General features: G+C 33.6%; 2 protein-coding genes across 2 annotated transcripts in view; one reads left to right on the forward strand and one right to left on the reverse strand.

The window, feature by feature from the left end:
* Ddx56 (putative ATP-dependent RNA helicase DDX56) overlaps positions 1-16,699 on the forward strand; it is a 402,780-nt gene that overhangs the window by 300,497 nt on the left and 85,584 nt on the right. The gene's annotated exons all lie outside the window — the stretch shown is intronic.
* IntS9 (integrator complex subunit 9) overlaps positions 1-16,699 on the reverse strand; it is a 25,078-nt gene continuing 8,379 nt past the window's right edge. The window contains exons 15-23 of the mRNA XM_080155029.1: positions 16,527-16,659; positions 15,998-16,095; positions 15,510-15,670; positions 15,077-15,332; positions 11,839-11,902; positions 8,963-9,144; positions 8,468-8,572; positions 1,955-2,023; positions 1-997 (exon numbers count right to left, since the gene is read on the reverse strand). Of these exons, the coding sequence (XP_080011155.1) occupies positions 878-997; positions 1,955-2,023; positions 8,468-8,572; positions 8,963-9,144; positions 11,839-11,902; positions 15,077-15,332; positions 15,510-15,670; positions 15,998-16,095; positions 16,527-16,659 (1,188 nt within the window). The 3' untranslated portion in view covers positions 1-877. The remainder of the gene's footprint in view (positions 998-1,954; positions 2,024-8,467; positions 8,573-8,962; positions 9,145-11,838; positions 11,903-15,076; positions 15,333-15,509; positions 15,671-15,997; positions 16,096-16,526; positions 16,660-16,699) is intronic.

Raw genomic sequence — 16,699 nt, forward strand, 5'->3', positions numbered from 1 at the left:
CAGTTTCTGTGAAATACAGCCCAAATATGGAACAATTTCAAAAAGGTTACTTTCATATAAAAAAATTAATTTTAAGAACTTTATATTAATACATTATTTGAGATCACAGTTTTTAAGTCTTAAAACAAGACTTTTTAAAAATATTCATAGAAAGATAAGATTTTGGAAAACAGCAAAAAAAATCTTTGTCTTCCAATTTCCGTAAATTGTATTTGATGAAATGTTTAATACAGGGATCTTAAGGGATAGGACAATTGAGATAAATTGATAAACACCCTCTATTAAGATAACCAAAATAACCCTTCTAATAATAAAATTGTTTGTATTACTCAATCAAGATTTTATGAAAGTACTTAAATTTTTTTGTCCAACGAATGAGAGTTCCATTTTATAAATAAACTAGCGGCTTCGCCTCTAGCCTCTAGGGCCGAAGGCCCAAGAGGTGGTTAAAAAAAATTTAGTACCACTGGTGCAACAACCATCACATTTAAGAAAATAGCCCAAATAAGACCAGTAGTTATATTCCCTGAAGAGAAGAATCAAATCGGTTTAGTGGTTCGGTACGGACGGACGGACAGACAGACAGACGGACGGACGGACGGACGGACGGCCAGACATCAAGCTACTTTGTATTATAGATTGAACTGAAAATTAAACTGGTACCCAAAGTTTCATAACGACGTTATCTTATTAGTTGGATCAAAAACTTTTAATGAATTTAATTGGTTGGTTCTTAACTATTTGTGTCAAAACTTTACCAATAATTTCAATTTTCAGAAGGTGTAGTTTTGTTTTTCATAATTTATATAAAGTTTGTATAAATCAATTTATAATTTTTTGTCTTATCCCTTATTATTTTCCATATCTTTAAAATGCCTTAGAATTTATTGATACAAGCTAAAAATGCTTGCTTCACTTTTTCCCTGAGCTTTTCAGTTTCCTCTGGTGAACAATTCTCCGGCTGGTCGTACAGGATGTGTGTACTGTTCTCCTCCACCTACAAATATGTACTTTTAACTTGGAGGGAAGCTTTGAATCTGGTGCAGTTCACGGTAAAATACTCCTGGGATCGATTATTTCTAACAAAAAAAACCTAACAACTTTAAAGACTGCTAGCTGCCAAACGGCCAAACGGAAAGATTGGATGAGGAAAACTCGCGTAAATATTTTTTTTGCGCATTTAAGTAGACTGCGAGATAAATGTAAATTATTGAGTACTGGCTACTATAGTTCATGTGTCGGAAAATAATTTTGTGCGAACAAAATATATACGTCCATCCAACCATTTGGCCTCTAGCAGCTTTTATTTGTGGAAATAACCGTTCCTAGGAACATTGTGAACTGCAACCTCATCCGGAAGTTTAATTATCTCGCTAACCGCTGAACCGATCGGGTTCTCCTTAACAGGGTAGCTTCTTATAGGTCCCGGGAAGGTTTATAACTATTTTGGGGAAGGGTACCACCACCCTCCTAAAAGAAATCACAATAAAATCGAAAAAAATTGAAATATTCCCGCCGCATAGTGTCGCTAGCGTAGTGGCGCTGCGTAGAGACATGAATTTAACAGCTGATCGCAACATAGACAAATTATTTCTCAAATTAGATATTTAAAAAAAAAAAACATTTAAATGCCACTAGAGGCCTCTAGGGGGCGAAGCCGCTAGTTAATTATAAAGGAATGAGGGTATCAGTCAAGTCAGCATTGTTTTCCAACATCTATGATTAGGTTCTTTTTTTATTATTAGCGGATATTTCCACACACAGAGGCCTGTTAAGGAAGCACTTAAGGGAAGGGGAGAAAGTGTTGACCCTCAATTTTCAGTTTAAGTTGTAAAAAGAAAGAGTTAAAGAAAAAATAATCTTAATCCGATTCTTACCATACAAGAGCAACAAAATTTCTCGAATCAATTAAGTTATTGTAACAGCAGAGCTACACAGTTAAAATAAAACAAACCTGCATTAAAATATCTTGCGCGGGTAAATGAATTGTGACTGGAAAGCCGCCGTTCCCGCCAGATTCTGCCTACAATATTTGTACTGTATAACATTTTATTCTTTTTATTTATCTTTGTTTTTAAGAATCTGCTGTTGTTCCATTCATAATGGTGGATTACATGAGGTAAGGTTTGTATTCTGTCCCTTAAAATCTCACTCACCACCTTACAGATTGAGTTCTTCATTTTAGAGATCCTTTATAGAGTCCTGAGTTGGTTTTATGCTACTTTTTTTGGCCCTTTCCACTCCCTTTGGTAGAACTTCTAGATGCTAGGGCCACAGCCGCTGGTGCTACTCAGCAACCTTTCGATAATTACGATTTAATTAGGTTCAAATGCTCTTCAGATATTATGAAGAATATCTCATTCCTATACACCAGTGCAATCCATACAGGGTGGCCACAGACTTTTTTTCAAAATAGCATAAAATAGTATGAAGAAAAAAATGAATAGTATGCAATAGTATGTACAAATTCCATAAAATAGTATGAAATAGCATGCATTTAAAACAAAATATTATAAAATAGCATGCATTTTAAGCACAATAATGTGCATTTAAAACAACTTAATGCCTTAAAATGCAGGCAGAGGAGAAAGTGGGGGGGGGGTGTCTTCAGGTGTTGATTCTTGCATAAACTATAGCTCATGCCTCTGACAGCTTTAGTCCAAAAAAAACTGCTCTGATACCAATGAAAGCCAAAATATCTGCATGGTAAATTAAGGGATTACAGGTCATTTTTAGGGTTTTATAAAGCCCTAGAGGGCTGGAGGCATAGGGGGAGCCGGAAGGGGGGGGGGTCAGGGGGAATGACTTCTAAACTTAAAAGTTATTTTATGCACATTGTTTATGTTCAAAATATCTGCACGGTTCAAATGTGATCCAAGAGAAAACTAAGGTTTGGTAAATTTTTAGGGTTTCATAAAGTCCCAGAGTACTACGGGGATTAGGGCTAAGGTGTTGCTTCTTGCTAAAATTATAACTGATGCCTCTGATAACTTAAATTGAAAAAAATCTGCTTTTATGATTAAATGGTTTAGGGATAATTAAGATCAGGTTTATTTTAGGGTTTTATTGAGCCCTGGAGGGCTCGGTGAGGACGTGAGAATGACTTTTAAACTAAAAGTTGGTCTGCACTAATAAAAGCTTAAGTCCAAAATATCTGCAGGGTTTATTATGTGGTTTTAGAAAAAACTGAGTTTAGATCAAATTTTAGGGTTTTATTGAGTCTCGGAGGGCTAAGGTGTGATGGCTGGGTAGTTGCTTCTTGCTTAAACTATATATCATACATCTGATAGCTTAAATCCAAAAAATCTGCTCTCATGATCAAATGGTTTATGAGATAGTTAAGGTTAGGTTCATTTAAAGGCTTTTTTAACCCCCGCGGGGCTAGGGGGAGTGGAAGTGGGGTGACATCTAACTAAATGTTAATTTATCCATAAAAGCTTAAGTCCAAAAATCTGCAAGGTTCATAATTTTGGTTCCTGAGAACCCCCCCCCCCCCCTTTGATCTAGTAGGCACCGAGTGACTTAAATAATGGGTTTGGGTATGACACTTAGATGAGAGTAAGAATTTTATGAAAATCTCATTCCTAGCGGGCACAGGATGCCAGCAAACCTGGCAGGATCATCCAGGTAAAGAGTAAAAATATTTGAGTTTAAGAAATTATTTTATGTTACAAAAATACTAAAATATCATATATATGTATATAGGCAACAATTTAAGGTTCCAGGTTTGATCCTGCACGTACTGATCCTCCAGGTTTCCAGAAATGTTTAAAAGGATCCTTTGACCGAATTTTTTACTTTAAATTGTAAACTTAAGCTTTTCCAACATGTCCACATGAGGTATTAAAATTTCATAAATTTTTACCGTCCTCTTCCTGCCGAGCCCCGGCTGGCAGCTGCCAAGTACAGCTTCCGCTGCTTAAATTTATGTTTTTAGATTCCTAACATAAAATTTACACACACAAAAACATTTTCTGAAAAAATGGTCTTTTAGCTTCAAAATTACAGCCGTTAAAATTGTTATGTGAAAAAGGACCTAAAACAGAGGATTTATATTAGTTAAGAGATCATAAACCTCAGTTACCTATAGAATCATTTAATAATAAAAGTACTCCTCAATGCTATTAAAATTTAAAAGGAGATATCTTTACATTGAATATGGAAATACCAATAACTTTCAAAAAAGGTACAACAATCTGAACTGAAGAACTACTTTCTTCTGGAAACATTTCTAAAAAAATTAAAACAAAATAGCGAGATTGCCGTATTTTCAAAGCAGCATTTGATAAGTTATTTTAGGTTAGGTAAGTGGTAATGATTGCCCCGCAGGGTTAGAGCCCCCCGCACACTGCATGATAGACTCGAAATAAAGTATTACCAAACTTTACCAATAAACTGTAAACAAATATGATAAATATACAAGCAAAATAACAAGTTAATGTTGAGATTCAATTCCTTCTCGTTCCTTCTTAAGCATAAAATGAATTTGAAAATTTTTAACATAAACTTTAATATCCTTATCAGGATGTTGATTTTATATGTCGTCTTTATGACAGGTGAAGATGTTATAAATATATTTCTTAAATTATGTATATAAAAAAATATTGAACGGTAATATCAAATTAAATTTAAAATAATTTATTTTTTTGTTTTTTTATTGTACCAGAATCATCCCTGCAATGAAAGAAAAAAAAATTTGTTTTGTTTTACATAGCAGACTATGATAACTTACAACGTCTCTTTGTGAGTTCATATTTATAATATTGATTTTTATAAATGAATTAATGAAAAAATATTTGTTTGAAATTTGACTAAATGTCATATTGTATAATTTACTTAATTCTTAACAGTCGGGCCCCTTGCCGCATCTTTATCGGTCGGGGGTGAGGGGGTGGTGTTCGACGCCCACTCCCCTATTATCTGAGCCACTATTAGAGCTAGAGGTCTTAAAATTTCTGTGTATGTCCCCTGTTTGATAATAAATTTCCAACTATAAGTGAGTCAAAGTAAATTTTCGCTTTCTTCATCCTTTTATTTAACAACCTTTGTTTTTGGGTCCTTTTTTACTTAAATATTACTAACGGCTGCCTTTATTTTATTTTTTATTAATATTTTATTTTCTACTGAGAGCTACAATTGAATTTTCATCAGAGCATATTTAAATAAATTTGTATCTACAAATAACTTTCTTCTTTAATTATAGTTAAGTAGTTAAGTGCTGCTACTCTATAATTACAATCTTCTTTAAAAGGACCATAGGCGTCCAAGGGGGGGGGGGGTAATGGGGCGATTACCCCCCCCCAAACGATTTTGGGGGTGCCGTAGGCGCCCCCAAATTTTTTTTCATTTTACCACCCCCATTCAAAATTTACCCCTACCCTAGGGGTGCCGTAGGCACCCCCAACCATTTAGGAGGGGGTATTTACCCCCCCCAAACAATTTTGGGGGGATAAATACCCCCCCCCCAAAATAAAAAATCTCTAATAAAAAAATTTTTTGCGCGCTTCCCGCGCATTTTTAATACTATATATTTAATAAAATTTAAATTAACCCCCCCCAAAAATTTTACCCCGGGGGTAAATTTTTGGGGGGGGGGGGGTAAACTAAATAAATTTACCCCTGCCAACAGAATTCAGGGGGGGTAATTACCCCCCCCCCAAGCAAATTTTACCCCCGGGGTAAAAAAATTTTTTTTTGGGGGGGGGGAAATTTGCGGCGCGCTTCGCGCGCCATTTAACCCCCCCCAAACATGAATTACCCCCCCCCAAAATAAAAAGCTTGGACTGTTAATGTTTATAATAATTCATATTAGATTTCAGCAATGTGAAGCTGCTTTGTTTAGGAGTGAGGGGGTGTTTGAGCTAATACTATTCAGAATCAAATCTTTAGTGGTGAAGCTACTCTATAATTCACTTTTTCTGTGTGTTAGTTAACACTAAGGGAAAATGTAATTTTCTTAGGTCTTATTGGAGACAGCTGAAATATTCAGTGAAGATTCTTTTGACATTTATTCTTTACAATGCCTTTTTGTCTGTCTGTTGGTCATGCTTCAAAAGACATATTACATATTCTCTCCTCTCATTTGTATTTGTTAAGAAAACTTAACATCTGCTCTCACTTTGTGCATTTGACCATTACAAGATTTTTTGTGCTTTGCTACTAATGGTTGTTGTCATAAATGTTTTATTTTGACAATGATCAAAGTATAACCCAATAAATTTTAGCATGTTAGTTTGTTCTGAAATTTTTGCAAGGGGGTACTTTCATGAATAAAAATATATCACAAATTCAGTTTGTCAAAAATATTAATAAGAAGAATGTTTATAAAAAAATAATACTAAAATTTTTGTTCTGATCCCACAATATAAGTTTCAAGTTAGTGTGAAACTGCAGTTGGATACTCCGTGCATCATTTTACCCACAAACCTGTCGCATAACTCTTTTTTAATTTAAATCCCAAAAAAGCTTGGGTGTCTTTGATTTTTATCCTTATATAACAGTAACATGATGTCTATTTATCTATTTGTCTCAAAGGATCTCGCTAACTGCTAGACAGATATGGTTTTTCTTTACATTAAAGCTTTATATACATATGTCCTGGCCATGTTTATAACTATTTTGGGAAAGGGTACCTCCACAATATAAAAATTGCTCCTAACAAAAAATAACCCTCTAAAATTTTTGAAAAACTATGATCTTAAGTGTAGTTGCGACTCTCCACCCCCCCCCCCCCTCCCTCCCCTTCCTATCCCCAAGTGTCCCTAGAGGATTTAAGGGTACGTAGCTGCTAGTCCTTATATGGAAATAACAGGATGTATGTATATCTGTCTCTAGCAAAGGAACTCGTTATCCGCTGAACAGATGTGGTCCTTGTTTTTTTTTTGTAAAACTTAAATTAATAAATAGAGGTGATTAAATTCTAGTGCCCATAATGATTGCTGGGGGCGTAGCGTTTTTAGCATGGCAAGCATCATTTTAGAATTAAAAAGAAAATAAATGTTTCAGTTAATAACAACCCAACAAATAATGTCTATAGCAATTTGATCAGCTGATTGGTTTTAATACTAGATGTTTTTTTAAGTAGCGCAGCTACTCTAAATCTAGGAAATAAATCTAATTTTGCTTAGAATTTACTTTTAGGTGTTTTAAACGTTGTAAATTGAAGATTTTATTTTGATAATTAACATTTTACAACAATACCCTCTATAAACTGTGAGGAAGTTTGATAAAATTACGTTTATTTTGCAAGCTTTTTTGAAAATACTTCATTATTTTTATAATTCTGACAAAATAGAATTTCTGTTTAAGTAAATAACATGGCCACAAAAAGGTTTAAGCAGTTATTGAAATATTTTATTACCATTCTTGCTAATTAAATAGTCGTTAACTATGTTTAATTTGCATTTTTTTAAAAGACAAGAAAAATATTCTACTTAAATGCTACTTTTATGAAGTTATTTTAAACCTTTTCCAAAAGTTTGTTTTATAAAAATATTTTATTTTCCATTGATTTTATTGATTATATAGGTTAAAAATATCAAAAGTATTTTTTAAAGGCTATAGATTAATTTTGATTAATTCCGATTTTTAATTTTTTTAATTTTTTTCAAATCTGAAAGAATATGCCTGTCTTTTTAAAGAATAGATTATATAAAAAAACTAAATTAAACATATTCAGGCTATCAAAAAGTTAAAAATATTTTTTTTTTACTATTAAATCGCTAATTTTTAAAATCATTAGATTTTAAGCTTATTTTGCATGGAAACACACTTTTTCAGTCATTTCTTCTCAACAATGGATCTTAAATGATTATTACTGAAAACTTTTATGAAAATGTTATTAACCAAAACTCCAAATAAAGGAAATAATTGCCGTTTGCGAAAATGTGTGCAAAAAGTTGCCAATATCTTGTTAGAAGGGACTTAATGGATTTTAATTTTTACTGCTTACGACTTAGTGGACTATAAACTATTAGAAAAGTATCACTTCAAGGTGGAATTTTAAGGGTCAACTTTTTTTCTTTTAAAATTCGCAGTGCGCAGGGGCTAGAAATAGGATAAAAGATACTGTGAAAATGCGATAAAACCCGCTACTTCGCTTTCTTTTCATGATCTAAAAAAATCAGTTCGTTTTAATTACCTAAAAATTGAAGATTTATCCGACATACAAATAAATAGTGGAAAATAGTAGGTATGCAATTTTTGAAAATAGTGGAAATATTATGCAGTTTTTGAAAATAGTGGAAATAGCATAATTTTTTGGAATAGTATGCATAGCATGCAAAAATAGTGGAAATAGCATGTTTGTGGCCAGCCTGCATATATTATTACTTGGCTGTTGCACCAGATTTTTATGTCCTAAAGAAAGCGATAGTCGCAGCTGGTTAAAATAACGATACACCCAATAAATGAGGCCTATATTAGCAACCAAAATTGACGACAAATGGATTCAATAAAATGAACTTACTTTTGCATCCTGGAACCCCATGGTTGCAAGTTTCTGTACAAACTCTGCCGTGTTCAGCTTTCCATAGAGGTAGTGGTTAGGTCGCTGTTCTGTCAGGGGTATGCTCTGCAGGGGTAACACATCAAAATATTTAGAAAATATCAACCAGTGTATAATTCACTATTATGTCAGACGTATGATCTGTAGACAATAAAAAAAATAAGATGTGCCAATAATGGATTTATTATTACTTGGATCTTTCACCAGATTATCATGTACTCTAATGAAATCAAACTTGTAGCTTGCTTAAATAACAACCCCCCCCCCTCTCACCTCATCCTGGACGAACGACTTGACTAAATGATGTCAATGTTAACAATCTAAGTCGACGACAATTTTCCCCCGGTCACAATATCCACGTATATTCTGGACATACGTGGAGCTTCCCCAATCGGTTTAGGAGTTCACAAAAAACCTTACAACTTTATATAAGAAGATTAACTATATTTTGTTTGCCTGAATAACAGGACCAGAAACAGAAGTATCCATTTCTCCCTCCTCTTCGCTAGTTTTTCTTTTGGCTGCACTTTTGCCAGATTTTTGCGGTGTCTTTTTGCTGGTTGTCCCCTTGTCTGGGTCGGCTTTGACTACACTGATTGGCAATAGGGTATACTTATTGTCTCGTACTACTAGTTTACCTAAATACAAATATCTTTATGATGATTATATTTGATTAGAAGAAAAGTTGGCAAAATAGGCTTCTTCTGATAAAATATTCCTTTCAACTAAAAACAAGTTTTTTATTGCCTTCCTCCCCCTTCTTTTGATAAAAATAAGATAAGGGTTTGGGTTCAGGGTGGGCATACAAAAAACCCACCTAAAAAACCCACCCAGGGTTTTTTAAAAAACCCATTGAAAAAAACCCAAGGTTTTTTTGGGTTTTTGAAAAAACATTGAAATTTCACATTAAAAGGGATAGTTCTACGAAGTGTATTTAAAGAGTTAAGGTACTTAGAGTAGTGAACTTTTATATGTCTTAGTAGAATATATTAGGCAATGGATAGATATGATTATATGTTAAAGAATTTTTAACATTGACCAGACCAAACTTTTTTTATTTGACAATATCTAAAAAGTTAAAGTGATTTGCCACATAAATTACATGAGAATGGTCTATTTTTTCCAAATATGTATAGCCAAAACACCAATATCAGAGAATCTTTTTCCACATATTTCACAAGAGTTATAAAAAAATTGAACAGAGGTTCCCCTTGGGACAAATTACTTAAAAAACATAAAAAATAACGTCCGGTTCATTATTGGACAGGTTTAAAAAAATAAAGAAAACCGTCCGGTTTACTTACAATATACACATTATCTCACGCGGAAATACCAACTAACCATACAACATATATATATTTAAAAAGACCATTCTCATGATGTAATTTATGTTGCAAATCACTAACTTTTTTAGATATTGTCAAATAAAAAAAGTTCAGTCAGGTCAATGTTAAAATTCTTTATCACAATCATATCTATCCAATGCCTAATATATTCTACTAAGACATATAAAAAGATCACTACTCTAAGTACTATACTAAATGTTTTATTGGTCATTCTTTGTTGTTATGTGTATTTTGTTGTATAAACAGTTTGAAGTTCTATTAACTAGTAAATGCTATCTAGAGTTGTATTTATGACAAAAAGGTTTTTGCCATATATAACATGCAACGAAGTTGAAAATAAAAATGAAAAACTCATTTTTTAAGGAAAATCCCTGGTCAAATCTTTTAATTTTAATAACTTTATATTATGCACTACTACGTTATTTAAAATAGAAAAAACTTACAGTTCACTATTTTTTTTAAAATGCACTTCGTGAAACTATCCCTTTACAAATTAAACCTCTATTTACTCAAAGACTAGGATCTAATAACATTTTAAAGCAAATTTTACCTAAAAAACGTAAAAAAATATGAAGTAGGGGGGGGGGGGTTTAATGCAACCATCTCGTTATCAATGATTAAATGGCACTTAGAATTCGAATTTTGATCTGAAATTTTGCATGAATATTGAATAAGTCTATTTTCCCTAAATCGAACTAAAAGTTGGAAAAGTAATGGCTAACGGCTGGCAGCTCAGATGTTTTGCCATTTTTCGGCTATCTTAAGAGCAAATTAGTCACAAAACCTATCTCCACATAATACTTTTTGTCTCTCAAAAACCTTATCAAACGGTTCTAGCCGGTTGCTGTAGGTACTAGAAATTTTAAAAATGGTTATTGCTATCATTTAACATGAATTAAACCAAAATATGTTTTAAAAAGTTGATTCCTACGTAATTAATGATGAATTTGCCCTCAAAATATGCAAAAATCGGCTAAACGGCTGAGCCGCCAGCCATTACTTTTTCCAACTTTTTGTTCGATTTAGGGAAAATATACCTACCAAGGATTACTCATGAAAAATTTCAGATCAAAATTCAAATTCTAAGTGCTATTTAATCATTGATTACAAGATGGTTGCATTGAACCCCCCCCCCCCTTTATAAAGTTGATGCTCTACTTATTGTTCAAATGTTTATGAAATTACTTTCTCTCAAAACTTAATTTCAGAAAACGCTTTGCTACTAAATTGATGATATATAAATTGTGTAAATTACATAATCATAATTGATTTTTAAACTAAAACATAACAATTTATGAAAGGAAATAGTTACAGTGGCGTGCAGAGGGTTTTATTAAGGGGATGTAAAAAGGGGAATACCTTAATAATTTCTGGGAGGGGAAGGGGTGTTGACAGCTTAGGAATAGAGGAGGAGGTTCCATGTTTTTTGAAGCTTTTAACCTCCCCTCACCCTTAATAGAATATTTTGTGCACCGTTGCTAATAAGGGTTTATTATTGATCGAAATGCTAGTTTTTTTCATTATCTATCTTGTTTATTGTGAAATCTTGCTTACCTTTTACCTACAACAACATAAACATTAATATTTCATCAATATATCAAATGTATTTGACTCCTAAATGAAAAAACCCAATAAAACCCGAAAAAACCCAATAAAACCCGAAAAAACCCAGGGTTTTAAGGGTTTTTACGGGTTGGGTTGGGCTTTTAAAAAAACCCTGGGTTTTCCCCACCCTGTTTGGGTTACTTTTTGTCCTTTACCGACCCCTGCGAGGACCAAAACTCTGCGGGGCCTTTACCAGCAGTGCCCTTACCTTGAGGGGTTAGCCATAACACAATATAACCTAACATAACTTAACATGATAAAGACTAACTAAAAATTATCTTACCCTAAAATTTAAATTATGTACAGTTTAAAAATGGGGGTGGGAGGGGGGTTCTGTACTCGACTAAGAATTTGAGGGAATCCACCTAAATTGGCGCATACCTGTAATTGTGGCCAGAGCAACACCAGGACGGATTTCTGCTGGTACAAGAGATTCAGCCAATACCTGGAAAATTTTGGTCACAAGTTAACAGGGCGACCACTCCAAAACCAAAAAAATATAGTATATTTATAGTATATTTTTTCCTCCCATATAGTATATATAGTATATTTTTTTTACTCATATAGTATGATATAGTATCGGACTTTGAATTATTTAGTAAATCATAGTATATACTTCATCAATAATACCTCAAAGCAATGTTGTAATCAAAGCAATCTCACATATAATTAAGTTAAATCTATGAAAAATAACTGATATTTAAATCGTAATTACAAACAATAATATATTTTAAGGGATTTTCTCTGCCAAGCACTTTGTCTTGAGGGGGGAGGGGGCAGTTTGAACATATTGCCCCCCCCCCCCCTTGGAGGCACTTAGCTTTAGGGGGGGGGGGGTTAATCATATATACCAATTTTAAATAAGGGCGTTTTAAGGGGGTGGGATTAATTGATCCCTTTCCATTCCCCCATCTCTTCATCACCATCCCTTCTCCTCACCCTGCAATGACTGGGAGCTTAAAGACATCTTGCAAAAAAACAATATTAACCCCCCCCCCCCACGCCACTCATTGAATTAAAACATTTTTATGGGAGGGAGGATGATACAAAAGGATGATTAAAACAGTAACAAGCCCTTTTTACTCCACAGGTGGGAGCATAGGCCACTGACAATTCATCAGTGTTTCTGTAACAATGTGGCTTATGGATATGGGATAGGGTTGTCAGCCCTAAGCCCTATGATTGCGGTGTAAAGCGTTCATTTGCCATCAGACAACCAACCCTTTGATTGCACGACGACCTTTGTCTGAGAAGTCTAATTGTGCATGGTAGTGAGTTGCGCCTGTTTTGGGCCAAGGCATTCCCCCTACTCTAACTATTTATGTCGCGCACGACGAGCGGATGCGCTACGTGTTGAGCCACGGTCGCGGGATGATTAACCCACCTTAAAAAAATTAGGTGGGGGCGAGCTAAAAACTCATTTTGGAAATAATTTGGAAAATCACATTTCTCACATTGCATTACGGACTGACAGACATAGTGAATTGTAGAATTACTATCGGTTACGCCCCTAGAGGCCTCTAGTGGCACTTTCAATGTTTATTTTTTTATTTCAAATATCTAGTTTGAGAAAAAAATTTCTATATTGCGTTCAGATCTCTACGTAAATAATTTAATTTTTTGTGATTTCTCTTGGAAGGGTGGTGGTACCTTCCCTAAAAATAGTTATAAACCTTCCCGGGACACATGAAAAGCTACTCTGTTAAGGAGAACCCGATCGGTTCAGCGATTAGCAAGATCCTTCGGTAAAAACTGACACCCCTGACAGAACTATGACTCTGGCAGAGAACAACTATTTTAGGTTAGGTTAGGTTATAGGCAAGGGAACCGAGCGGAGGGGGGGATAAAAATCTTCAAAAGTGAAAAAAATATTACCAAGATGATAATGCCAAAAGTTATATCACCATCTCCCCCCCTTTTAAATGGCACATAAAAAATTTGACACTTTTTAAAAGCGAAGCTTTTCTATAATTAGGGTCGGTCCGTCCGTCCGTCCGAGATAGTTAGCTTTTATTAATTAATTTAGGCATGTTAGAATTGTCCCATCAATTTCAAACTTTGCATGGTGATTCCTGTAGTAGTTAGGTACGATTTAGAAAGCAACTCTATAATCGTTACCAGAATGTCCGTACGTCCATTTTAAACATGTTGATTTTTTTTACTTTTTTAATAACAATTTTTATGTGATAAAAGCATCCGATTGATCTGTTTTTTTTGTTTACTGATTCCTATAACAATAAGGTACAATATTATGAGCGAAGCACCTCTATAATCAAGTATTAAAATGTCAGTATGTCCTTAAAGAGAATTCTGTATTTAAGAAGTTTTGCAACAAGTTTACGTATAATTTTGTCAAACCTTATATTTTCATAGTTTGTATATTCAGTTCTGACACTCAACAAAAGTTAATGTTCGTCTATCATATCGTATCAGAGCTTCGCTTTTATAGATGTTGTCATCCTTGTTTAAGGAGATGTTTGAAAGGATTTGTTAGGGCGGTGCGCGAAACGCTCCTAGAAAATTTTACACCACCTTTAAACAAAAATATTGGTGTTATTTTATCAAGTCTAGAAATATAGGTAGATTGTTGTGTGTTTTAATTAAGATTTTTAAAAAAAACATGTCTTTTAGTTTAGGAAGTATACACAAAAAAATTATAAACTTTACTGAACATCATGTGATATATATTTATATGCTCAGGGGCGTCCAAGCTTTTTCATTATGGGGGGGGGGGTAAAAAATTTAAGGGGGGATAATTTGGTTTTGGAGGGGATAAAATGGCGCGCGAAGCGCGCCGCAATTTTTTTACCCCCCTTATTGGTCATAATTGGCAATTTCGTAATATGGTAAGATTAAAAGCAGCTTCATCATATCACAGTAGCTTTTGATAGGTTAGGTTAGGTAAGATAAAGGTTAATGATTGCCCTGCAGGGGCTAGAAATAGGAGAAAACCTACTGTGAAAATAAGACAAAACACCAAAGAGGTGTTGTCACAAAATCCGTTTTTTGTTATAAAAATATAATATTATATAGTATATATAGTAAATTTTGGTCAAGAAAAGGTAATAATATATAGTATATATAGTAAATTTTTGTCATATAGTATGATATAGTATCCAAATTCATCCTATATAGTATATATAGTATATATAGTATGCAGTGGTCGCCCTGCAAGTATAGGAAGTTAGGAACAAGTTATAATTTCAAGTTTCATATTGATTAGATAATTCTATCAAAACTGAATATACACTAAAATTTAATTTCCTTATTCAGTTACATTCAAACCGTAATTTTAGAAACGCTTTATCTTATTGAATGTTATTTTTAAAATTATCTCTGATCTTCTAATTCTCTAACGGTGAGGTGAGAGTACGAAATTTTTAGACTTTAAGAAAAGGTCGTGCAATTGAAGATTTGGTTGTCTACAAAAGCTGGGATGATTGGAGTCGTAAAACCTAATACGAAAATCTTATACACGTTAACTGGGTATATCATTACTTGGATGTTACAACAGATTTTCATGTTCTCTTATCATGTGAAACTCGCAGCGGGCTGAAAAAATTATACCCCCTATCATCCTAATGTAAGGACGAACTGACCAATAAATTTAATTGTTTACCTGGTCAATGCCAATATTTTCATAGCTGCGCTCCACTGGAAGCTTCATAATATCGAACTTGTTATATTTGAAGGTTGGAATGTTTACGTCGATACAGAGGTCAGATGCGGTGGGGTAGGCATGACCGCCTGACAGACCAGTGGATAATTTGATTAGGTTGTTGTATTTTAAACAGAAGGCAGACATTTTTAGTAAATATTTTAAGCTTCTAGAATTTCCAAAAGAAAATTTATCTCTATCTATATTAATATAGCTCCTTAATAACAATAAAAATGTCATGATTTTGGTACAATAAAATATACAAGTTCCGATAAAAAGTAATAATATAATACAAAGTAATAAAATGTCTACCTGTCAGTGTCCAGAGCATAAGAAATCTAAATCCGAAAAAAAAACAAGAATCCGCATCTACGGATTAATCCGCTATTTTTGCGTGGATTTTTGTAAAAATCCGAATCCGCCCCCCAAAATTGGGCGAATTGTCAACCCTACAATCTTATCTGTATAAAATTTATCCATTCCTGGGGGGGGATGACTGTAGGATTCAGGTATAACAAGGCATCTGGGCCGTGAATCTGTTATCAACTTTTTGGCCTGCAAGTTTTTAACATGATTTTCATATATCACATAATTCAAATGAAAATTGTACACAACTATTTATCTAATAAAAGGGGATTGGGGAATATTTGCTTTTGTAAATATTATTTGGGATTGTAGCTTTATTTATATTTTCTATGATTAAGGAATAAGACAATACCCAATGTTAAATTGATGTAAAACCCGAATTTTCCATAAAAAAAACTTCCCTTTTTGAATTTTGAAATTTTTTATTAATTTTTAGGTACCAAAAAAACTTATCAAGATATGATAAAAGTACCCAAAGTTTTTAAATTAACGTGTTAAAAATATTTTAAATCATGCCTGAATAAAATTAAGACTGGTATCAATAGGTTTACTGATGGCTTTCATCTCCAAAGGTTGGAATGGAGCTAAGGCTTCCAGGTAGTCCACACTGGGTTCTAAAATAATATATTCTTTTTTATATCATTTATTTTCTTGAGTTAAAAGGATAAGACAATAAAAGTAAAATATGTTTATTTTCCAACTCTTAGGTAGTTTGAAAATGTTGAGGAAATATTGATCTATTTATCATTCTAATAATAAATGTATGAGTATATAGATGTATAATCCAGACAGACAACTACCTGCCTAAAGTGGCAGAGACCCTTTTTGTCTGCTGGCAATTTTTTTTTGTGTGGACCCTCTGTGTTTTGTGTGATTATATTTCCGACGCTATTAGCTGATTTCGAAGACCCAAAACAAAATAGGTACACAGTCCCTGCCCTTAATGGAGAATTACATACATATAGCTCATGCAACTTGTCTGTAGAGCAAGTGGTCAGATTAGTGTTGGCCCAGAAAAAGCATTTCAGGAGGGAAATTTGGTTACCTGTAAAAATGATGAGATTATTTGGATTATTTCCCCACAGCTCAATAAAGTGAACAGCGTCGCCAAATCTTAGGGAAGGATGTCCACAAAATACAACACAGGGTTGCCGATACTCAGCGTTCACTCCCTCATCCTAGAAAATGGTAAATTGAAATATATCTTTCCATTTAAAA

The sequence above is a fragment of the Acartia tonsa genome, chromosome 3 (assembly GCF_053477335.1).
Source record: "Acartia tonsa isolate MP-2025a chromosome 3, ASM5347733v1, whole genome shotgun sequence".
NCBI lineage: Eukaryota > Metazoa > Arthropoda > Copepoda > Calanoida > Acartiidae > Acartia > Acartia tonsa.